This window comes from Mytilus trossulus, chromosome 6, assembly GCF_036588685.1.
Source record: "Mytilus trossulus isolate FHL-02 chromosome 6, PNRI_Mtr1.1.1.hap1, whole genome shotgun sequence".
Classification (NCBI taxonomy): Eukaryota; Metazoa; Mollusca; class Bivalvia; order Mytilida; family Mytilidae; genus Mytilus; species Mytilus trossulus.
In genome coordinates, this window is record NC_086378.1 from 5,399,914 (window position 1) to 5,425,427 (window position 25,514).

The 25,514-nt window shown below is 31.2% G+C and overlaps 1 protein-coding gene across 1 annotated transcript; it reads right to left on the minus strand.

Moving 5' to 3' along the window:
• Positions 1 to 9,448: 9,448 nt before the first annotated feature.
• On the minus strand, positions 9,449 to 25,465 carry LOC134720641 (lachesin-like). The gene is made up of 7 exons (XM_063583020.1): positions 24,830 to 25,465; positions 21,250 to 21,359; positions 19,145 to 19,403; positions 17,520 to 17,677; positions 13,732 to 13,933; positions 12,622 to 12,855; positions 9,449 to 11,431 (listed from the first exon to the last, which is right to left on the minus strand). The coding sequence occupies exons 1-7, from the start codon at positions 24,885 to 24,887 to the stop codon at positions 11,313 to 11,315; spliced, it is 1,140 nt and encodes a 379-aa protein (XP_063439090.1). The 5' UTR covers positions 24,888 to 25,465; the 3' UTR covers positions 9,449 to 11,312.
• Positions 25,466 to 25,514: the final 49 nt, after the last annotated feature.

Here is a 25,514-nt window from a genome sequence, read left to right on the forward strand (position 1 = left end):
TTAATTTAAAATGCAAGGCACGCCGAGTGGATAAAATTCGTATTGCACAAGACTTGTTGGTGTAATCTGTTTCTCTAATGATTTTCCAACGATTTCCAGACAAACGCAATACCTTCTTCTGGATGATCTACAAAAAGGTGTGTTCTTTGTGTGACGACATCAGGCATGGTCGCCTTTTTTCTTGACGTAACAATAAAAATATCGATTAAAACAGCAGAATTTGATGTTATTATCGAATTTTTACTAATGAAAAAATTAATCAAACGAATCACACGTTTAGAATAGAAATATTCAACAGGTCAGGTAAGGCTAAATCGTGTTAGATTTTGAAAAGTATAATAGTCATTGATGACAGTATTTGGAATGCAATACAATATTTGTAAGACTGAATGATTCTATGTTTAATACAAAAATAAATTATGTGGTTATATTGCCAATGAGCCAACTCTTCACAAGGAACCTAAATGACACAGCAAAGCCAATATCGCATAGTCAACTATTAAATGCCCGAAAAGAACATATAAAACAATTTAAACGAGAAAACTAACGGCCCTGTTTATGTAAAAAAAAAATGAAAAAAAAACAAATATGTAACAAACACTGATATACAGGCTCCTAACTTGGGACAGGCACATACATAAATAATGTGGCGGGGTTAATAAACATGTTAGCGGGATCCCAACCCTCTCCCTAACCTGGGACAGTGGTATAACAGTACAACATAGGAACGAACTATAAAAATCATTTGAAAAAGAAAGAACTCATCAGATGGACAAAAATACAAGTGGAAGTGTCCGGGTACTTATACATCCCGAGACAAAAAGACAAAATGAACAGATCTGAGAGTACTCGCAGTTATCTGACAGCTAGTTCAAAGCCGCTAATAGCCAATAAAAAAAAAATACATGCATCTAAGACTAAACTATCAATTATTATGTTTGTTGTTTTTATGTTAAGCCGATCCGATGAGTCAAGCTCTTTCCTTGTGAGCTACTTCAATACTGTCCAACATTTTGGAAAATGGTTGATAAAACACCGACATATTCATACAAAATATTTTGGATATTGTTGGTTATTGTCTTCAATAACTGTGTTTGTAATTATGTTCAGTTTTCACAAACCAGGTTCAAAACATGAAATGCCCTGAACCAAGTCAGGAAAATGACCATAGTTACATTATACCGTATAGCGGGTTATTTTCGCGGGTGTAAAATTTCGCGATTTTCATTGAACAAGGTATACGAAATATTTTGGCGGTTATTATTTTGGCGGATTAAAAACTTGTATTAATACCTTTGTATGTACACTTTTAATTTGGCGGAATTTATTTTGGCGATTAAGTTCTTTCCGCGAAAATAAGCGAAAATTTGCACCCCGCGAAAATAACCCGCTATACGGTAGTTCGTTGCTGTGATTTCATTACGGAGTTGTGTCTCACACCTCAGAATACAGTGCTTATAGTTAGGTTACCTACTAACACCGAATGCCGTTAAGTAAGTTGCTACATACATGTATATAAATGTAAATAGAAAAACCAAATCACGAAAATTCAAAAGAGAAAAACAACACTAATCAGGAATAAAGAAAGGCAAAATCAACAGTAGTATACCACTGTTACAAATTCATGAATCGAAAGAGAAAAAACAAATCCGGGTATCAACATAAAACTGAGGGAAACGTATCAAATATTAGAGAACTACGACACAACAGAGACACAACTTATTGATATTAATTGCGATTTTCGTACATCAAATAAACTTGTTTTCGGTTATGGTCGATTTTCTTCTTTCGATTGAAATTTTTTCGGTTTTAATATACCACATATTTTACAAGTACAACTATAATGAACATTACCTTCTGACATTTGTCTAATGAACATCATTGACATAACTTGTTTTTGCAATTGTTCATATAGAGTTGGATCAGTTCTACGAAGTTCAGAAAACTCGTCGCAGTCAGATATCAAACTGGGTTCTAACACACATATATTCTGAAATAAAGAAGAAACTAGTTTATCCTTTTCGTCGTGCATTCATTTCCCTTAATGTTATTATCTGCATATATCTGAAATATTTTTTAGGTTACTGTAATAGTTTTGTTAAGAAACTGATATTTGGACAGCTGTAAAGAGATCTTTACACAATCCTTTTATTCATATTTTACTTAAAAAGGTTGAAACTTATACTGATATTTAAGGTTTATTATACCTTAATTCCTTTTTTTTTTAAATAATAATGACTTTTCTTAAAGAAAATAAGGTTGAATTAACATGTCAATTCTTTATTTCTAATGAGTGGCAAATAAAAAATATTAAATTAATTAACTTCTTTACTTAATACCTCCACAATGTCTTGCACGAGATTTGAATATACTTCCTCTGCAACAGAACCATTATTTGTGTGTGAATATTTATTTCTGTAGAACTTTAATATGGAAATAGCTTCGCCTTCACTTTTATCACGATGTAAGGGCAATTCATCACATATCCCAATATCAGTCAAATGACGCAGGAGGAACACCATTAATGTAATATCAAACTTTTCAGAATCAGGATCCGGCTCACCTGCAAATAATCAAAGAAAATTGATTTCCATATATAACTTGCCGCGCAAATTTCACAGTTAAATTTATAATTTTTTTATTATTTTAGGTAGTGAACCTCTCCCTTGTTTTGCAATCTGAAAACTTGATATCCTAAAGTCCAGATTTATTTTCCCCGTTATTTTTTTAACTACTATTATCTTAAGATTCGGGAATGTTTTTGTAAAATGGCTTTTATTTATTAATATCACAATATATTTTATAATGCATTTTCATTAAAATCAAAAACAAAAATATGGATGGAACTAACACGATGATTTAAATTAACTGTAAATAAGATGATAATTCTATATGATTTGCATATAAGGGAATACGTTGATATGATTGGCCAAGGGGACTTCCGGTAGTTGTTCTTGACGTTGGTTATTTTACGATAGACGACGTTGACCGAACTTTTTTCGTTACCAATGTAAACAATATGGTGGCAATAATAACAGTGACGTTAACAAAATTTATTTTCACTGCACGTAAATCATAAAATAGAATAATACACACAAAATCATTCGTTTGAATGATATTAAGAGTTTTTGCAAAGTATTTTTATCAAATAGCAAATTTCATTGTGTACATATTTTGGCGTTAACCAACAAATTTATTCGTGCACCAGGCCTATTTAATGACATGATAATACAATTTACGTTAACGAGCGTGGAAAGGTATATGGTGGACTAACATGTGTTCTATTATTTTTGAGAGAAATATTATTGCATCTCAGAATGAACAAAAACAGATAACAATTTTATAACGCGTATTTGTTATTGTTTGTATGTGGAAATCCGGCCATATGCACCAAACAATCATAGGTAAATATTGTAATGCCAAAATATTTAAGATGATATTAACATACTTATGGAATTACATTTTAGGAATCACGTAGCTGCAAATGATAAAGAATCAATGATAAAAACTGAGGATTCTTATTGATGGCATAATTAGTTGCAAACATGCTCAGATTATATCAAAGTCCAAATTCACTTATTTGAATCAGTTCGGACGCAAGAAATTAATAACGTGTTGTTTTCAATATTTTACATCACTGGGTCGATACCTCTGCTGGTGGACTATCAGTCCCCGAGGGTATCATCAGCTCAGTAGTCAGTATTTCGGTACTGACATGATTAAACAACTTTACTAAAATTGTCCGTTTATAAATTTATAAATTATTAAGAAACTAAGGTTTCAACTCCCTCAGGCAAAGTTGGCTTTAGATGAATTTGACTATTTATTTTAGGTATTTTTGACATACAGCTCTTCAACGGTTTCGGTACTTATACATCTTCGGATTTCAAATGTTTGGCTTTGAGCGTTCCTGATGAAGGTAAATCCAGAAAAGCGCTTCGGACGCAAGAAATTAATAACGTGTTGTTTTCAATATTTTAGGTAGTTATTATGTTTGTCATCGATCGGATGAATAGAATGAATGTACAAACTATTTGATAAAGCATTAAAATAAAACAAAATGAATCATACCATATGAGGGGTATATCAGATTCCATTGGGGTGTACTGATGAATTGTTTCTTGCCCTGAAGTTTTCTTCTACTTTTATTCAGGTGTTCCTTCAACTTTTTTGGATGTATTTCTCTATTGAAGACAACCCTGACAGCTTTCGTCGATACAACATTTAAAAGGTATATTAACCGAAAATAATTCACCTGATCCTTTTCTAAATCCATGACGTCAGGTGTTCCTGTAAAAATCAATATAAAAGAAAAGAAACCATTATCAACTGTTTTTTTAAGAAACTAATCATTATTCCTTGTTTTCCTCTAACATTGTGTTTGATGTCTTCATGTATTGCTACTCATGATAATTAAAGGTGTATTTTGCCATATCATAGAAAATAATTTAGAACTGACTTTGCAGTATGAGTTTAATTCATTGTTGAAGGCTATATACAGTAAGTTATGTGTCATTTTACCTCTTGTGGAGAATTGTCTCATTGGCAATCATTTAATATATTTTCATTTTATATTGTAAGATTTTGCGGTTTCTACATGATATCGTTGTCAGTTTCTCTTCGACGAAGACGAATATTTTTCAAGCAGGTTGTCATGATTTCCTTGATGAAGGGTTAATGCTCACAAGGAAGCTATAAAACCAAGAGTTCCGAATTTCAAATCAAAGTTCAAATCATCCTTTCGTAAGTTGAACATACGCCATCATGAGTTGGTTGACTGTTATGGAATAACAGTTTCACAGATGATATCGGATATTTTCCTTATTTGTCTGTGTGTCATTTTATTTTTTAGCATATTATTCCTGATGTCATAACTTCAATATATTCCCCTCAACACGGATGTAACCTGCCAAATTATACTATCTATCGAATTTGTAATAACATGTGGAGCAAGACCTGCTTACACATCCGGAGCACCTATCGATCACTCCCAGTTTCTGGCAGGGTTCGTGTTGCTTAGTCTTTAGTTTTTCAATATTGTATCTTGTTTACTATTATTTGTCTGTTTTATCTTTTTCTTTTTTTAGCTGTGGCGTTGCCATTTTATTTCCAATTGATGAGTTTGACAGTCCCTCTGGTATATTTCGCCCCTTTTTGAAGCTAGTTCGAAATATAAGCGTAAACTTTATCATTTAAAGTGTGTCATTTATTTAATTTTTGTACGAAGGCATAAATGTTATCATATAGGGAATGAAACACACATATGTTATTAGTGTAATATTTCGTTAAAATATTGCCACGGACTCTAGTGTTCTCTAATATCTATCATTTATATGATTTCGGTGTTATTTGTTTAATCCAAGTAAGGATTTTATTGTCGGGTAAAAAGTAAATTCAGAAAAGTACTGAACTTTGAGGTAATTTCAAATGGAAAGGCACTAATCAAATAGCAAAAGCAAATGTTCGAACACATCAAACAAATGGATAACAACTTTCATATTCCTGATCTTATAGCTAATATTCACGGATAGTTCTCTCAAATTTCAAAATTTTAGCATGTCCGCTATAATCGTAAAAAGTTATGTTGTCAATATACCGGATAAATAAACAACTGGCTTGCCAGTAGTAGGTTTAGATGGCTATAAAACTAGATTTAATCCACTATTATTTCGACAAATGCATGTATGGAGTCAGGTATAAGGAAGTTTTTTTTGTCACCTTTTCCGTAAATAGATGACTGTTTATTTTAAAACAGTTTCATTTTTTGGATTTGTCTTGGAGTTCGATAATTTTATCTAGTATAAACAAATGTTAATTCACAAAAATACTGAACAAAGAGAAAAATCAATTTCGGAAAGTCCATAATCACATGGCAAAATCAAATAACAAAACATATCATATACGAATGGACAGGAACTGTCATACCCCTGACTTGGTACAGGCATTTTCAAATGTAGAAAATGGTGGATTAAACCTTGTTCTATAGCGCTAACCCTCTCACTTTAATGACAGTCTTATCAAATTCCGTTATATTTACATTGATGCGTTAAATATACAGACACAATTAATAAAATAGTCAAAATATGGGTACATCAGTCATAATGTATACTGTCACGTCTCCCCTCAGCTTTGTACAGTTTATCTGTCTTGTTTCTGATTTTAATTTCGAGTCAGCTGAGTAATATTCAATGGACATTTCTTTACTTGATTTACCTGTTTATTATAGTGTATCATAATGTTCAAAATTAATAATCACGGTATTCAGAAATGATTCAATCTTATTAAATAAATAGTTGATTTAAAATCTAGATTTAATGAATACATTTTATAGTGTGTCTTTCTATGTTGGGATGTAATACTATTGTTTCAGAAAATCAAAAGGTTTGGTATTATTAAAACGTTAATGCCGCTGAATTGATTGAACCTGTCCTAATTCAGGAATCTGATATTCAGGGGTTGTCTTCTGTTTATGTGGTTCATAAATATTTCTCGTTTCTTTTTTTTTTATAAAGATTAAACCGTTGGTTTTCCCGTTTGAATGGTTTTACACTAGTATTTTCGGGGGCCTTTTATAGATTTTTGTTCGGTGTGAGCCAAGGCTCCGTGTTGAAGGCCGTACATTGACCTATAATTGTTTATTGTTATCAATTGTGACTTAGATGGCGAATTGTCTAATTGGCACTCATACCACATCTTCCTATATCTATTGATGAATAAACAATACGAATTAATTAACTATCAATTTCTGCTTATAACTTACCAGTGGAATTGAGTGGAACCTGGCCAGACGTATAAAACAACAACGTTTACGACTACTTAATTGTATATCAATGTTTTCTGTAACCCTTAAACAAAGTGTCAATTCATTATCAGTTATGTCAGATATGATATTATATGTATATCTGATATCATATGGTATAAGTAGAGAGTTTGTAATATACCATCAAACTTAAATATTTGAGTGAACTATCCACTTTTGAAGAAGAAAAAAAAATCTCGGGGCTTTAAAGTTGCATGCTGGGTTTGAATGCACAAGATCACAGCTTTGATATACAGCTGAATACAATCTTTGTTTAAACCAAACGAATAAAACGACTAATGTATTTAACTGTCGCTTTGTCATTTCCCAGAGAGAGCATATACCTGATCCCCAAGCTTGTTGTCGTCACAATAAACACGAAACGTTGCGATTTAGTGTTTCTAGCGAACTTCAATAAATTACAGCGTTCGTACTCAATGAATTTGAAAGGCGGGCTATAAAACATTTTTTTTCTTACCTTATTTAATTTACAAGAAAACCATTCATGATTTCTGGTTTGGATTATTTGCTTTGTCTTCAGTTATCGAAAGTATTTTTAGTATCCTGTACTTTCTGTTTGTTTTGTCATTCTATTTTTTTTTTTTTCCTTTTATGGATCTTGTGCTACATTATAGTATGAATTTCAAGATTATATATTCGTCACAATAAAAAGTTTTTTTTTTCTAAATCTGTTCTTTGTAAAATACATAAAACCTTGTTGGTAGATAATCCATATCAATTTCATAATTAGAATGTATTTTCTTATTTATTTTTCTTATATTTTTATTGTAGTCCTGTAATGTTATGTTGCCATTTTAATGTTATATTCAACATTGCCATTAAAATGGGAGGTATGACATTCCACAAAACAAGGCTCAACCCACATTTTTTCTTAAAAAATGTCCAGTACCAAGTTAGGAATATGGTCATTGTTATATTATAGTTTGTTTCTGTGTGTGTTACGTTTTAAAGTTTATGTTGTGTCGTTGTTTTCCTCTTATATTTGAGTGTGAATTCGCATGGCTTTACGATGTGTCACGGTAATTTTCTATCCCATATTCATGTATTTAGTTTTTAGTTATATATTGGCAATCTCATCGAATTTTGTCTTATGCGAGTTTGTTTTTGTGTGTTTTTGCATCTAAATGTTATATCGTTCTTCTCCACTTGTGTTTAATGCGTTTCCCTCAGTTTTAGTTGTAACCCGGATTTGTTTTTATTTTCTATCTATTAATGAGTTTCGAACAGTGGTTTACTACTGTTGCCTTTATTCAATACATAATGTTCTTGAAGTATCGCTTCTAGGTACTGGCGTTGTCATCAGCTCGATTGTGTGTTATAGTGTTCTTTTATTTGTCTTTGGAAATTTGGATTTTTACTGCCTAGTCGAGTTTTGGAAGCAGCCCTTTGACGTGGCTCTGTACTTATACGTCTCGTCATTCTGTAATTGTGCTTTGTATATTTCGTGTTCTTTTCTTTCGTTTTTTGGTTAATATGCCTTGGTTATATGCGCTTTTGTCATTCTTTGTTGACATATTTGTTTGCTTTTATAGTGATCAATAATATAACACAATGTTGACTGCTATACCCATTTTTCACTCTTTAACCTTGTATGTATGTACATTTGTTTAGTTTCGCACATTGTTGTCAAAATATGAAATTTTATGAGACTGTCATACAAGTGAAAGATTTTGCCTGGTATAGATCATATAATTAAAAAAGGCCTGTAAACATTCAGGTAAAGTGTGAGTTTTTTTCCAATCGTTCGATATACATTCAGAATATTGAATTAATAAAAAACACATTTGAGAGAAAGAAAGAGCAGATTTCTACCCCTAAAAAGACGTTGTAAAAGTCGAATTACAATGATTTATCGGGGTAATTATCTGCTCTATCACCCTATCAGTTATCTGCAACGTATATAATGTAACACAGATAGACACGATTACTTAGATATAGGAAGATGTGGTGTGAGTGCCAATGAGACAACTCTCCATCCAAATAACAATTACTTGAATGTATCAGTTTATCAAGGAAATATTCGGTATAAAATCAATTGGCTATCAGCAAATAAACTAATTGATTACATGATATTCACAGCTAAATTCATCGTTTACAATACCAATGACAGTCGATGTATACTATTTGCCTATTGAGATAGGCTTTATATTTACATACTAGGTTATCAAATAGACAAGGCGATTCGTTACATCTTTTGAACTTCGTTTTGGTAGGTTAGATGCGTTAACTGTAGTTTAAAAATTTTCAAACGTATGAATGAAGAGACACAAGGGGATTAATAATAAACACAAATTATCCCCAATACAGTATTAAATTGAAAGTATTACTTCACTTGTACTAGACCAATTATTTAGCGTGTTTATATATATTACAAAAAGTTATCAAAGGTGCCAGGGTTATAATTAAGTACGCCTGATGCGCGTTTCGTCTACATAAACCAGTGACGCTCAAAATTAATGTCTCTTTCATTTATCATATATTACTCTTTAAACACAGAAATGATATTTCTTGCTTTGAGTTGCTGTCTCACATTCATAAACCCTTACGCCAATTCCAATTCAACAATAGTCTGCAGTTTGTAATAAATCAAGTGTGATGAGAAATATACTTGTATATACAAAGACTTAGTACTAAACTATTGTTTAATAAATAGTATACAAATATTTTATTTTTTACAATATAGCAATTAGGGACTTACTTATACAAGTACACAGTTAAAACCAATCATGTATATTCTTCTTACCTCCAATCGCAAAGGGAGATAACTCTATAACCAAATCTTGAAAAAATGTTTTATAGATGGACTTAAACTTTTGAATCGAAGCCATTCATCAAATAATGAAAAAAATAAGATCTTAACAAACAAAATATAATAAGTTAAAAGGTAAAAAAAAACCAACAGAAGCAATGTATAAACAAATGAGGCAAGCTGGTGATAGGTCTGTATGTCGTCAAAAATGTACTAAGGAACATACGTCAGTCAATATGGTGTGAAAATCAGAGACTTAGAGCATACATCAATATCTTTTAACAATGAGGTATTTCTACCTTACTTCAGTATTGTATCAAAACTGTGAGGTCAATGGTCAGTATAATTTATGCCATATAAGTACAAAGAAATAAAAATTCTTAATCGAAAAAGAAATAATCAAGCATAACATAAATTTCAATCTAATTAAAAACACATAATAGATTTAAAAGAAACAAATTTTATGAATGAAAATCAAAAATGACACTAAAAACAAGGATGGCGGGGGAATGGTGGAAAAAAAGCTAACCGAAACGATAGAAGTTCATGTATTATTTGCACCTCGGCATACATCAGACACAAACATCATGTGAAGTAATGACGTAGTCAAATACGATTAACAATGGAATGTACACAGTGACGTCATTGGCTGTGTGCAATAACTAACCAATAAAGTGAGACGACAAGTTCATAATAAACTAAAATCATAATAAATGAAAATTTAAATGTTAGCAAAACTTAAAAAACAGTAAAAGCTGCTTATCAAATTTGTACAAAACAACTTCAACTCATACAATGCCAAATGGGCTATTATTCATTTGATTAAAGTATAACAAAACGCAACTAACCAGTCACAAAAAACCTTATAATATACGAACATAGGATGATTAATTTCTTGATAACATAATCAGATGTTCATAGAATATTAAAAACGTTTATAGAGCAGTATGCCTTGACTGGTTTCTCCTGACTTTCTGTAGAGCACACGGACCTGAATGTAGACGCAGAAACCCATCCGTATATAATTGCTGTCTTACCAATATCACACTGTTGGCTGCTTTGTCGGCTGTTACGAACACAAATCTCTGTGTGAGTTATAAAAGTGTGTCTACGAGATAGTATGTAACATTCAGTAGTCTAATAGTATAGTATGGCTTGTAAGTCACAGTACCTCTCATAAATTGCATACTAGATATTTTCATACTTTATTGGGGAAATACATTTCAATATATAGGATATTATTTGATTAACAAGACTGAAAAGGGAACCTGAATGAATTAATTTAAATTTGAAAATACAATAAATCAAATGAATGAAAGCCATACATTTTTTAAGGCATTTCTTTGTGTAGTTATCAAGGGGATGTATTGTATACATATGTATCAAAACACGTGTTGAAAATATAATTAAACAAAACATGAAAAACAATGAAAAGGTCAATAAATTGTTAATATTGAGTCTTATCTTAGTATAAACTTCATTCCCTATATCTTGAGGGTTATTCACTTTTGTTGTGGAGGAAAAATAACGTCTTGCTAGTTTACATTCTTTATGATCGTAATATGAAAGATATACGTAACAATAACGTTACGTTACATTAACAATAGTGTGCGCGAAAGTACGGGAAACAATTACATAAGAAAATGATAAAAAGTATCTTGGCCTATATTCACGACACCCTAGTTGTAAACCATGGATCAGCAACGTTTTCTTTCAGTCGAAAAATTCAACTTTAACAGTACTTCATAAAAGTATAAAGCTGACAAGGAATCCAAACATATATGTTACTACTGACACTTGATGGGTTGATGGTGCTTTCCCGATTGTATTATAATTTAAATTATAATAGTATACAAATGGTTCTGAAAATAGAGGTAGAAAGGTCCATGTTAAGTTAGTGAAAGACTTACCAGAAAAGTAGATTTTCAATTTGTTATTTAAATTTATATCAGTTGTTCGAATGTTCACAATAACTGTGGTGTAATGATTAAAACGTTAGTTGCTAACTTCTATGTTATTTTGTCTTTGGTGGAGAGTTGCATCATTGACAATCTTACCTCATTTTCTTATTTTCATATGAAATAGATATATGAATTGCATGAATGTTTACAATATGTTGGCAACAATTGTGCAACGGGTTGATCATACCGAATTTTGTTTTCTTATTGGGTATTTAGAGCATTCGGAACTCGATGCACTTTTTTATAAGTGGAATAAAGAGAAATGTATGGTATGAGCGCCGATGAGACAACTCTCAATATGAACTTAAGTCATAGCAATAGTTTTCAGATTATGACAATACCGTTGTGACTTCTAACTGAAGATTAACTAGTCATCAATAATACGATGGTTGTAACTAGCGGAACAAAATAGCTATCTCTATTTTAGCATTTTGATTTTCCCCGGAATTGGAAGGGTTTGTAATTCAAAGTCATATTTTTATCAGTGTTTGATATCTTTTCATGTGTCTATATTGTATCTTCTTACCGCTTTACATTTGGATTTTTTTTTCGCAGAAAATATAGCAAATGAAATGGTTTTAAATTAAACATTGCTGATTCCAAATCATTTCGGGAAAAAAAAACAGCTAAGAGAAAATAACACTTTTCATTAAACAGTATAACAAACATACTCCAAAACTTCATTATGAGTTCAGATGCAATATGATAAAAAAGAAAGTAAGAAAAAGACATAAAAAAATAATAGTAGACAACACAGAAAAACTAAAGACTAAGCAACACGAACCCCTCAAAACACTAGGGATGATAACAGGTTCTACGGAAGGGTCAACAGATCCTGCTCCACATATGGCACATCGTGTTTCCCATGTTATAACAAACCCGGTAACTAGTCTAGTTCTGTAGGTCATATTGTATAAATATGCCAGTTAATGTATATTGATCCTCTAATGGTTTTTGCCTGTTATCTATTCCTTGCATACAAATATATATCTCGTACCACACTGACTATAGGTCAGCGTACAGTCTTTGACAATGAGAATAGCACATACCGCATTATCAGCTATAAAAGTCACGAAATGACACATACATACCAAAAAGTGTAAATTTAGCTTGATTCTTTCCAAGTTTATTCAGAGCTGTACAGTAATAGTCTCTATAATCGCTTCTTACTACATTGTTTATTTTTAATGTGTACCATTTCTCGTCATCTCTCAACCTCTCATCATATTGTTGTTCTAGCGTGTATTTATCATTATCCAGAATTTGTTCATTAATTAATGATGTTCTGTTTTCTTTATACCATATAACTTCTGCTCTGGGCTGAGCTAAAAATAAAACAAACATTTGGTCTCGGTAATGGGATGGATATTGTATGTTTAAACTGAAACCAAAGACTTAAGATAAATATCTTCATAGTATAAATGTTTAGGAATAATAACGAGAGGCTCTCAAGAGCATGTATAGCTCACCTGACACTACTTGGGTTTTAATATCATATAAATAAAGATAAAAAAAACGGTTTAATATTGCATTCCATTCTATGGTTTTCTAAAAGAAGACATGTGTATGTGTTTCTCAAGACCAATGTTTTTGTGTTGTTTCCATTTTTTCTTAATATCCTCAGAACAGTTCAATTTGTGTGTTACAATAGAGAAGATAACGCTAATTGTTGTTTTATGCCCCCGAAACTTAGAGAAAGGGAGCATATTGGTTTATCTCTGTTCATCTGTCTGTCTGTCCGTTCGTCCTTCCATCCGCCTTATTATGATTATATAAATATTTAGCTCGAGTTCTGCAGTTTGAATTCTATGAAGTGTTCAATTTGCCTTCTGTTCTATATTTATTGAAATTGGTTTGGGTTTTGATTTGTTTTTTAAATTGCTATTTTGGGAGTTAGTTAAACTTTTTTTTTATTGTATATGCGGTTTGGTGTAACAGTTCTTTTAAAATAACACTTTGCATCCACAGGGATATTAATTGTGTCACTAAGACACAATAATATCACAAGGAAAGTCCAATATTTACTTTGTTATAATACTATAATACAGCTACCTCAGAGTGAAGTGAGCGGGCATAACTTTGTCCAGTTTCTATTTATCAAACCTAAATTTCTCATATTGATTTTTTTTATTAATATAACTTTTTAATCAAAACTCTAATATTGATGGAAACAATTGCAATTTTGTATTTCATATGTTTACCAAATACTAGGCATTCTAATATGGCATGATACATTCGATCTGGTTCTTGTCCGACTGTATCCTGGATAGCTGTACAATAAGGAGCACATAAGACTTTAAGCTGTACTGAGTATGATGCATGTGGCTTTACATTGTTATCAGCAGAACATATGAATAATCCACGATCTGTGGCATTGACATTGTTAATTCTGTATAGTCCATTCTAAAAGTATAATAAATAAAGGCAATAGTTGGTACCACTGTTTAAAATTCATAAATCGATTGGGAGAAAACAAGCAAAATCGAAGGAAACAAATCAATTGTAAGAGGACAACAACCGAACACCAGAAACACTACAGGTAATATAATTGTTAAAAAACGGAAAAAAGATACCAGAGGGATATTCAAACTCATAGATAAAAAAACTGAACAACGTCATGGTTAAAACATAAACAGACAAACTGACAAATAATAGTATACAACATTGAAAACTCGAAACAAAAGCAACACGAACCCCACCAAAAGTTTGGGGTGATCTCAGTTTCCCCAACATAGTGAACAGATCCTGCTCCACATTTGACACTCATGTTAACTATTTATTTATATGGTTGTTGTTTGATACGTGACATTCAGAATACCATTCTACTTAGAAATTAATCATCGATTCTCTAAAATGGTACCAACCAATCATCAGAGTTGGTGTTGTTTGATAAGAGACAATTTAGAATACATTATTTCTGATCTAGTAAACTTTGATTCTCTTAATTAAAGCACTTGAATGGCGTACAAATAGAACCGTTAAAATTATCATCTAAAGAAAACGTAAATGGAATGGTCAATATCTGATTTGGTATTGATAATATTCATACATCTTAGAAATTTAAAAACAAAATTCATTCAACTACTTTTTCTTAAAAATATATATGACTGAATGAATACAAGTAAAAATGTGTGCAATCATTATTTGATATGCGTACAAATAGAGCAAATTGTTCTCACATGCATCCCAATCCCCCAGAAAATAGTCAATGGAATGTGCCGTTTCAAATAAACTTTAACTTTAAGGTAAAAATAGCATGGTTGGTCTTTTATCAGTATTCTTTTCCTATAAATAATAAACTAAATATTATTTCTTCGCCATTTTAAACGGTATTGATGATAAAATTGAAATATGACTTTTTTTCATAATAGCGACATACACAGTGGTTTTGTTTTCTTGATAGAGACAAGCGTTTTGTCAGGTTATATGGACTAGTTTCTTTTAATTTAACTTGATATAGGTGTTTTGTAAATACTAGTACCTTTTATGCAACGCATCATTTTGATGCCTGAAGGTCAACTGCATCCTTCCAATCTAACTAATTTTTTTTGTACACCAAACAAGTGACTTAGGAATTTGCCATTTAGAAATTTCTTCAGAGTGCGGTGCTTGTGTTATTGTACTTTTTTGATATTTATTTTCATACTAAAATGGCGATTATCTCGACAGTATTCTATTTTATGTCCACACCCACTGTCGCTCTTATGGGGTTCCCTTAGAATCTTACAACAAGAAGATGCGCTATGATTGTTAATGAGACAATGCTAAACATGACGTTAACAATTTGTTTCTTATCTCGATTTGTATCTTCAAGATATATTGATGAGATTCGAATAAGGGTGAATTTAGTTTACTTAAATTGTTATGTGAATGGGACATTAAATATTGCATACAACCATCTGAGAGGCAATCATGTGTACAAATGATCATTTTTTATTTAACTTTCTCAGTTTGAGGTTATAAAGTTAAACTAAGACTTGTATAACCCTGAAAAATCACATTGAATAAGCGAAATCGCGCTGTTGCTCTGAACTGTTGTAAGCAAGTGCGTAAAACCAGTGTAACTGGTTGAAATAGATGTTGTATTTGGGTAAAAAAAAAGTGTTTCATTTGTTATACTAAAATTACATTTAAAGCTATCTCTCATATATTTCCTGACAGTCAACTAACAAACGACAAGGGTGATCACTACGACACTTATTGCTGTTCATAACAACAAACATAGTTTTTTTTCTGAATTAAATAAAAGCAACAGTAGTTTACCGATGTTCAAAACTCCTTTATAATAAGAAATGTCATACGTAACACATTGATCCATTAGAAATTAATAAAGTTGTTTTTTTAAAACGATAAACAGACGAAATTGAGGCGTACTCTGCATCATTTATATTTCAGCAATATGTAACTTCAAACTTGATAGTAGAATAACTTGAATGTTTAATATTAATTACAAATGCACTGTTTTCTAGGAAAATACAATAAAGTTTTCACAGTATATTTCTATGAAAAAAGTATAATAACAAAAATACTGCGTTAAAAACATGTATGAACTTCAAGACAGTTGAATTCAGATATACAGATAAATGAATAAAAGCTAAAGTTTTTGGTCAAGGTAGTTTTTCATGAAGTTGAAGTCCAAACAACGTGAAACTTAGTAAACATGTTACCTATGATATGATCTTTCTAATTGTAATGAACAATTACAGTTTTTTTATCCCAATTTCATGTATCACTGATCATGGAAAATGATGGTGCGAGTGGGGCATCCGTGTACTATGGACAAATTCTTGTATATGAGAAGATCTGTTTCAATGTATCCTAATTCTTCAAAATTCATTTGGACGGTATAAGACAACAGCACAAGAAAGTATGTCGGTACAAAGTCAGTTATAAATTATACTGTCGAGATAGTGTAGAGACATACTTCAGGCTTTCAAAAGTGTGTCAATATAAATTCAGACATATTAAGACTGTCAAGAGTGTGCCGAGACAGAATCAGATGCCATTACGAATATCAAGAATATGTCAAGACAGGCGACAATTTTTATCATTGTTAAAAGTGTCAAGACATATGTCGAGTCAATTAAAGAAATCACACAGATAGTAAAGAGCAATATCTAGAATATAGATACTTATTTAAGACAAATTCACACAGTGTCAAAACTTTTTGACAAAATGGAATGTCAGGTAAAATGTTATGTAAATTCAGAATTGGAATTTTAGACTTTGTGATAATTGTTGTGAATGCGTTAAATAAGAAAACAAAATCGAAATTCTTGTTTTATCTTTATTTGTATAAAAGTTAAAAGTAACTTTTGGGTCAAAAAGTTGCTCATGTAATTGCAGACAATAACGGATTTATCATAAATAAAAAATCACAATAATAATAATTTGGTATTGGTATTTTTATTGCACGACAAGATTGAAAATAGAAATGTGGAATATGTCAAGGAGACAACAACCTGACAAATGAGCAGACACCAGTCGAATAAATCTTTGATTTTGTTATTTTTTAGAAATATATATTTTAATTGAAGGAAAAATGATCATGAACGTACATAAATAAGGCCGTTAGTTTTTTCTCTTTTGAATTGTTTTACATTGTCTTATCGTAGGTTTTTATAGCTGACTATACGGTATAGGCTTTGCTCATTGTTGAAGGCCGTACGATGACCTATATTTGTTTATGTGTGTGTCATTTTTGTCTTTTGTGGATAGTTGTCTAATTGGCAATCATAACACATCTTCTTTTTTTATATGAATTTAAAGGAGATGCATAATTTAGTTATTTATACATATAAAGAAATCAATTACACCAAAGGGGGTATAGCAGGGGTCATATAATTGATGTGTGACTTAGTTTGTAACGTGATATGAGTTGCGCCGGAGATGGGGTGGTTTTGTTGTACAAAAAATGGATATAAATATTATTTTCTTTTTATCTATTGATGTTTAGCACTGTTAATCATCTTTATAATCTTAAACTAACTATAAGCTGTAGTCCACCATGATGGAGCGGGGATCCGTCTTCTCTTTTCCATGTGATATTTGGTAATGGATAACCATAAGCTTCGCAAACTAGTGTGACGTTTTCTCCTTCCTGTACAGTAATAGTTGCAGCACTAGCAGTTGTTATGTACGGAGCAACTGTAAATACGTTTTATATGATATTATTTATTAATACGTACTGATTTTTGTTTTTAAACCTTATCGTATATGTATGCAAAATTTATGCAGAACAAAATTCAAATTTTTATTTTTTAAACCTTTTCCAGCATTGTGTTGGTAATTGCAGTGGTAATGAGACAGCAACAGTGTTAACTGTTTCCAAAACTTTTTTTTTGAAAAACGTAGGCTTGTCTACTTCAGGAATAGATTACCATAGCTGTATTTGGCAACATTTTTAGGAATATTCGGTTCTCAATGCTCTTTAACTTAGTACTCTATTTGGCCTTTTAAACATTTTTGATTCGAGTATAACTGATGAGTCTTTTGTAGACGAAACGCGCGTCTGGTGTAAATATATTGTTTTAATCCTGGCATCTATGATGAGTTTATTTGATACTTTAAAATGATATTTTGCAATCGGGATTTTATTTCTGGGATTCGATAGAAATTTGAAATAAATGCATAAGCGGTATGGGGTTTGCTCGTTGTTGAAGGTCGTATGTAATGCTATAGTTGTCAATTTCTGTGTCATTTTTTCTATTATGGAGGGTTGTCTCATTGGCAATAATGGCTACTTTAATATTTACACTGGGCAATAATACTGTCAATAAATTCAGTTTTTAATGATCAACAATAAGTTGTATGTACAGAACCACAGTACAGTACTATAGCAAAAAACACTGATCTAGAAATGACCTCATGCAATTAGCTAGTTAAAATATTTCATGAATTGTTTAAATAAATTTAGCATATAAATAGAAGTAATGATAAAAATTCTATTTGGTTAAAAAAAAAAGTGAAAATATACTAAGGTTATATGACTCGACTCATTTCAATGGAGTAAACCAACACATGTAGAAATAATGGGAACGTTACGCATCTTTACATAAAGGCAACCGTAGTATTATTATATTCAAGAAAAGAAAAAAAAAATTAAGTACAAAGCTGAAGAGTATTGAACACTTGAAAATTTTACAAAATTTTTAAAACAATCGCTAGCAAAGCATTTTTAGACTCAAAGTATATAGGTTAATTAACTCGTGATAGTGATAGTAAAACGTATTAAATGTAGATTTTAGTCATTTTTCATCACCTGTTAAAGCAATTTTAATAAAGATTTAAAATCCATGTCCTCTGTGTGTCTCTTATTAGATAAAAGATCAAAATGTCAATAAGACTATCGGTTTTCTATTAGCGCCTTTTTGTGGCGGAAGCACTCATTGAAATGTGGAATTTCAAGTTAAACGACACCATCAATATATCTAAAAGTTAAAATATAGCCTATGAAACTTGATTATGACAAACACCCAATTCCCATACAGCATCTTGAACTAAAGTGCAAAACTCCTTGTCCATTTATCACAAAATAGTAAAAAGGTTTTTAATATTGTCGTAATAAATATAACAGAGTTAAATGACGTATTGTGATCAATTGTTATAACTTACTTTGTACAGTTACACTATTTAACATTCTAGTTAATTCCTCGTAGTTGTGATTTGGAAGATATATCTGACATGTGTAGTTCCCTGCTTCAATCTCTGTAAGTGACTCTATCATCAGTTGGTACGTTTGACGGTTGTTTCTTCTGTATTTCACTACACTATATGTGCTTCTCTCTTCAACAAATAGATCAAATCGAACAATGCCATCCGATGAAATATATGACGGATCATCAGTTGAGTGGGTCTTTGTATTCCATTGTGACTGTCAATCATAACAATGTATTATTTTATGAACAAAATGTCCAACGTAAGGATACATTTTATTTTTGCCCTTCAGATGTGTTAAATATATATTTAAGAAAATTTTGTCAATATATGCTGTTGCTACTCAAATTTTATTTTGTCAAAATTGGCTCAATGGAAAAATGATTTTATTTAAAGGCAATGTTTTATTTACAATTCAAACATGACGTCCTTCAAACGCTGTGAGTACACATCCGTAGTTAAATATGAATTTATTGCATGGGCTGTTCCAATCGTACTCCCACGTCATTTTCTTTTTTATGAATAAGCTTACCGACGTAATAGAACGATAACGTCAGAATATAAGCATTTTACGAGAAAATATACGCTTGTGAAAGCGAAAATCATCACAACAATGACACGTGAACAACGATGCAAAAAATGTGCTATATAAACCATTGTTTGTATCCATATAAAACAAAAAAAGTTAAGTTATAATTTACTATCATCAAAACCTATCTAAATACGTTATTGAAAATATTTAAAGCATGTCATTTATTAAGTTTGCTCTGTTCTCCCACGTACATTTAAAAGTGGGTATATTTATGGGAACGGCAAATAATGCCTTCACCTAGGACGCTTCGATCCAAATGAATTGCCGTATTTGTCCTATTAGAATCGAAATAATCCAGAGGGGCTTGAATATATCCTGATTTTACCACGGGTTGTCCCTTTATGTCTATATTTTACTCCTCGCCTTCGCTCAGGGGTAAAATATTTTTCATATAGGCCAACCCGTGGTAAAATCACGATAAATTCAAGCCCCTATGAATTATTTCTTAAATATGTATATATAACTTTATAAATTTGGAAGTGGAGAACACTCTTCTTTATTTACCTTTAGCAGCGATGCTCAAACCCAAACATTTTAATCCAATGATGTAAAGATACTTGAATTTTTTTTTTTATATATATTTGATTTAAATGATTCTTAAAAAGCTTTAAACACCACAAGTAAATTTTGCCTGCATGAACTCTTAACCTATATTTCGTTATAAGATTCGGTATTGAATAAGCTATCTGTTCTCGGTAAATGATAAGAACACTTAGTTGTTAAATAATGCACATTCATGAATCTTTGTTGCTGAATACGAAAGGATCATAGCGTACTACATTGTAATGAAACTCTGACTTGCTACCTTGATCTATACATATTACCGTATAGCGGGTTATTTTCGCGGGGTGTAAATTTTCGCTTATTTTCGCGGATAGAACAAAATCGCCAAAATAAATTCCGCCAATTTAAAAGTGCACATGCAAAGGTAATGTTAAAAATGTTGAATCCGCCAAAATAAAAACCGCCAAAATTTTTCGTATACCTTATTCAATGAAAATCGCGAAATTTTACACCCGCGAAAATAACCCGCTACACGGTATTAGATATATTGATGTAAATATACATATTTATTTTCAGGATAATCGTCAATAATCATCAGCATCTACATACTGTGAACTATTATCAATGTTTTGTAATAATCGAATATTCAGATGGAGTTTTAATATTGCAAACTGGAAGCGAAGATAAAAACAAGAAATTATAATTTAATATTTAAAGAACATGTGTGGCACGATTGAGCTACATTTTCATATCTCCTCTTCAATTGTCACACTTAACCAAACAAATGAAAGAAAAAACTGTTCATTGAAAACTTGATTTAACTTGTACGCTTTTCCAATCAAAATAATTGCATTTCAACTACAAAATACTCATCATTGATAAAGTTCATTTGGGTCAAAATCTGATTATGAGCAATAATACTAGAAAAATACTTTATATTATAAAGAAAAAAATAATAAGTATATACCTGTTCTTTATTATGTAAATTTATGACAGAACAATTCATGTATGCTGTCTGGTCTTCTTTTTTCACAGTTGGTAAACTATTATCTACCTTTTCAAGTCCGACACAAAAAACTGAAAAGGGTAAATAAAAATAAAGACTGAAAGACTTTCTTTTTACAATGATCAAATATTTAATAGAGCACCCGAACAGTTGTATTTAGTGGCAATTGCATTTATTTTGTCATTGTATACTAATTTGGATTTTGTCACATGACGAGTACACTACAACTCCAGCAAGCGTGCTAATAGTACTAAAACACAAAAAAGAGTGGAGATGGTCAAATATCAACTAGATCCACACCAGAATTCTTAGACTTAACATAATAAAAAAAGTCAGTAGTATTATTTAAAAATCTCTTTTAGCTGCTAAACATTGATTTTACATATGGAGGAATATTATTCGGTAAACTTAATTTTCTGTTATAACTTTACTGAACCATTGTCAGGGATGAACCAGTTATAAAAAGGTTCTTCTTAAAAAATGTTTTTTTATTAAAAGTATAGATATCAAAGAGTAATTCGTACATCTGCTACTGATCACTCAAAGTTATGATTAACTATGCTTTTATAACATCGTCGGCGTATACTGACACTATCATTTTTTATCCATGAGAAAATTTGAGGTTCAAAAATGATCTTTAATGTCGTATCATATATTGGTACTAGAGTAATTTTATTCAAATACCGAGAAGCAATAAATAAAACTCCTGCACACTCACTATCTAAAACAGTTATATAGATTCGTAACTTTGAGTTGAATTGCAATTTGTATGAATGTGGGAACAAGTGAACCACGAAATTAAATGTTTACAAATCCTTTATTTCCCTTTACTTGTACGTAAACTTCGGTAAAGCCACGAAATTAAATATCTTCGAAAATGCAAGTTTTTCTTAATCCGCGAATATTGGTACCAGCAAAAATAATTTAATCGTCATTATTAACCAAACTACTACAATATGTTTAGATATGCCTATGCTTTATAAAAGGATAATTTCAACAACTGGTCAACTGTAGAAATTTCCGTAGACAGTCATTACGAAATCGTACCCGTACATTACGAAATAACAGTCATGATTCATGAACAGATGAAACGGGACATCGATTAAATCCAAATGTTGTTTATCTCTTTAAATAAGTGACAATTTCTTTAAAAAAAAATTCAACTTGATATCATAAAAAAAAGTTTAAATGAAATTCAGTTTTTTTGTAACGACTTGAAATGAAAATATGTCACAGCCTTTTCGAGTACGACTTTCGATAATTATAACTGTTTCACATCAGTTTATCAATCTTCAAAACGCAGACTACTCAAATAGTAAGAATAGTTAAACTTTCTGATTTAATCTTCCAAGCTACTATATCTGCTAGATTAAATGAGTTGTAAAAGCATAAAATTACGTACTTTGAATTAAAATTCTTAGCCTTTGTTTAATTTAAGAAATAAAACCATTTGATAACATTGTTATGAACTGAATTTTCTGTATTTGTCCTGTATAGATTCGTGGATAGCTAAATTTGGATCTGAGACTCAAAGAATGTATTTGAACGAAGTTGCCTTAGTCGGTTATTAAAAGTATCAATATATGGACATAATGGCCCTGTTACATGCCCTTGGTATTAAAAGTAGAATTAGATACTGTGAAAGTACTTTTATTCGTGGGGTACCAATTTTCGTGGTTTTCGTGGCTGACTTTAACCACGAATTTAAGTGTCCAACGAAATAAAACAACCATTGTTCAAATCAAGTCATGGTAAGATCACCATCGGTAGGTTTGACTATTGATATGATCTAGAGAAATATTGAATAACGCCATATCTGCGAATACTTTGATAGCAGTCACAGAACTACAACCGCATGCAGGATTATACCCATTTAATCTTTAATAACCTAAACTGTACAACGTTTGATCTTTTTATTCTCATAAAAAATATTTTTGATCGACGAAAGTCAGATTTCCGGTATTGATATGCCAGTATGATAAAGTGTTCATTTTATATCCTCATAGTTCTCGTACATATGGGAAATAATAATTTCATGCTGGGCTTGATTTTGATAAGATTTATTTGACAATTGAAGATACGTTTAAAGCATTTGTTTATGTTACTGTTTTCTTTAGGTGACATGTTTATGGCCTAATTAACACCTTTGATGGTCTTTAATCTGTTCATCACAATCAAGACTATTTGTAACCTTCGTTTCTAAAGGCTTTAATTTTTCAATTATTTTTTTTTATTAGAAAACTAAAATCCACGAATTTAAAACCCCACGAACATGTTAATATTGATCAAACCACGAAAATTGATACCCACGAATTAAAGTACTTTCACAGTAGTTGAAATGGCCTTTGGTTGTCTGCCTCAGGGTTATAACAACTAAACTTGGCCATTATTAATACCAAGTTCATGTTACATGGCCAAGATTGAAAGTTCTATACATAAATACTACAGTAATACTACTTTATGGCACTAATATCAAAATTAAGATCAGAGCATTAAAAGGTTAATCTCTTGAAAATTCCTGCAGAAACTAGTTAAAAATACGAAGGGGATACAAAACAGTAAGTGTTTAAAATTATCTTTAAATAAAGGCAACAGTAGCATACCGCTGTTTGAAACGCATAAATCGATTGCGAAAAAACACATCCGGGTTACAAAACTAAAACTAAGGGAAACACATCAAATACAATTGGAGAACAAGGACACAACAAAAACACAACCGTGAAATGTAAAAAACACAGAAACGAACTATAATATAACAATGGCCATTTTCCTAACTTAGTACAGAAAAAAATAAGAATAAATATTGATGGGTTGAATTTGGTTTTGTGGCGTGCCAAATCCCTATTTTAATGGCAGTGTTACATATGACATTAAAATGACAACAGAACATGACATGACTACAATACAAATAAATTGGAGAATATATAGGACAGAGAAACTCACGAATAATAGCTAACAAAAGGTACCAGGTTTAGAATTTAATACGCCAGACTTGTGTTTTGTCCACACAAGACTAACGAGTGGCCCTCGGATGAAAAAAGGTCGAAAGCCAAAACAATTAAAGTTGAAGAACACTAAGGAACAAAAGTTCCAAAAGGTTGTGACAAATGTGGCTACGGTTTCCTGCTTGGGATAAGAACATCCTTATAATTTAGAGTAATTTATACTTTTGCAAACAGTAAAATTATATTAATAGTAAATTTAGAAAAAAATATACATTATTAAGTAAACCGAGAAGTGCAGACTATTGGTAATATCCAAATAAAGTAATTTTCACAGCAATGGCATTGATCTAGTCCTTACATTTTGTCTTATCGGCGTTTTTAGGTGGGATAATTTTCTCCAATATTGTATAGGTTGTTCTTTTACTTCACTGTTTTCAAACTTTTGATTCTCTTTTTGTATCGTCTGCCTCTTTTTCCAAATTAGTTTTAGACACAATTGTTTAAAAATGATATTACGATTTAGAATTGTTTTGGTATTTTACCGCTATTATAATAATTTGAAAATGTATGTAAAATTGTAAATAATAAATGCTTACCGATACATACCATCGATGAATAAACGGCGAAATATCTCACATTCGTCATCTCTGTCATCAATACTTTAAGTAACAAACTTCAAATTTAGTTAAATCCTGTTTCATGTAACAGGTAAACAACATTTGGTTCAAATGTCAAAGTTGAACAATAATAATACGACATGAATGTAAACACGTTTTGGCTTCAATGATTTTAATGTATAAATTGATCTTTACCACACAGGCGATTGTTTCGTTAATATGCGTTCCAAGCCAGAAAAGTTATTTTGTGTTGTATGCACTCCTGGTACTCTATTTTGGTAAACATAGATATTTTCGATTCATTGTTATGAGCAATCAATGTGGTCCGGTTTTCCCAATCCAGGTGAGTAACCCATCCGTGAATCATAGTAGTCATTATATTTCATAACTATCTAATTCTTTTCTAGGTTAAACTACAGGATAGATCTATCGGTGTGGTATTTCCGGAATCATAATATAAAATAAAATTCTGCCCATCAGTAATTCTTTTTGCTTAATCTACCTAGCAAAGGCTAATGTTTTTCTGCAAACTTGTGTATTCTTGTTCACATATCGATTTCAATATAATATAATTTGATGCAACTTTCATATAAGTGAGAAGTTTAGCTTGATTTAACACTATGTTCATCCGGGGGAAACATTGATCAGCGTATGTAATACATAT

Coding starts and splice junctions, on each gene's coding strand:
- LOC134720641 (XM_063583020.1), bottom strand. CDS start 24,887: ATGACAGAGATGACGAATGTGAGATATTTCGCCGTTTATTCATCGATG. Junction 13,934..17,519: donor ATGGTGGACTACAGCTTATA/GTTAGTTTAAGA, acceptor TTATACTTTTAG/AATGGACTATACAGAATTAA. Junction 11,432..12,621: donor AGCTAAATTTACACTTTTTG/GTATGTATGTGT, acceptor CTCTATTTTCAG/AACCATTTGTATACTATTAT.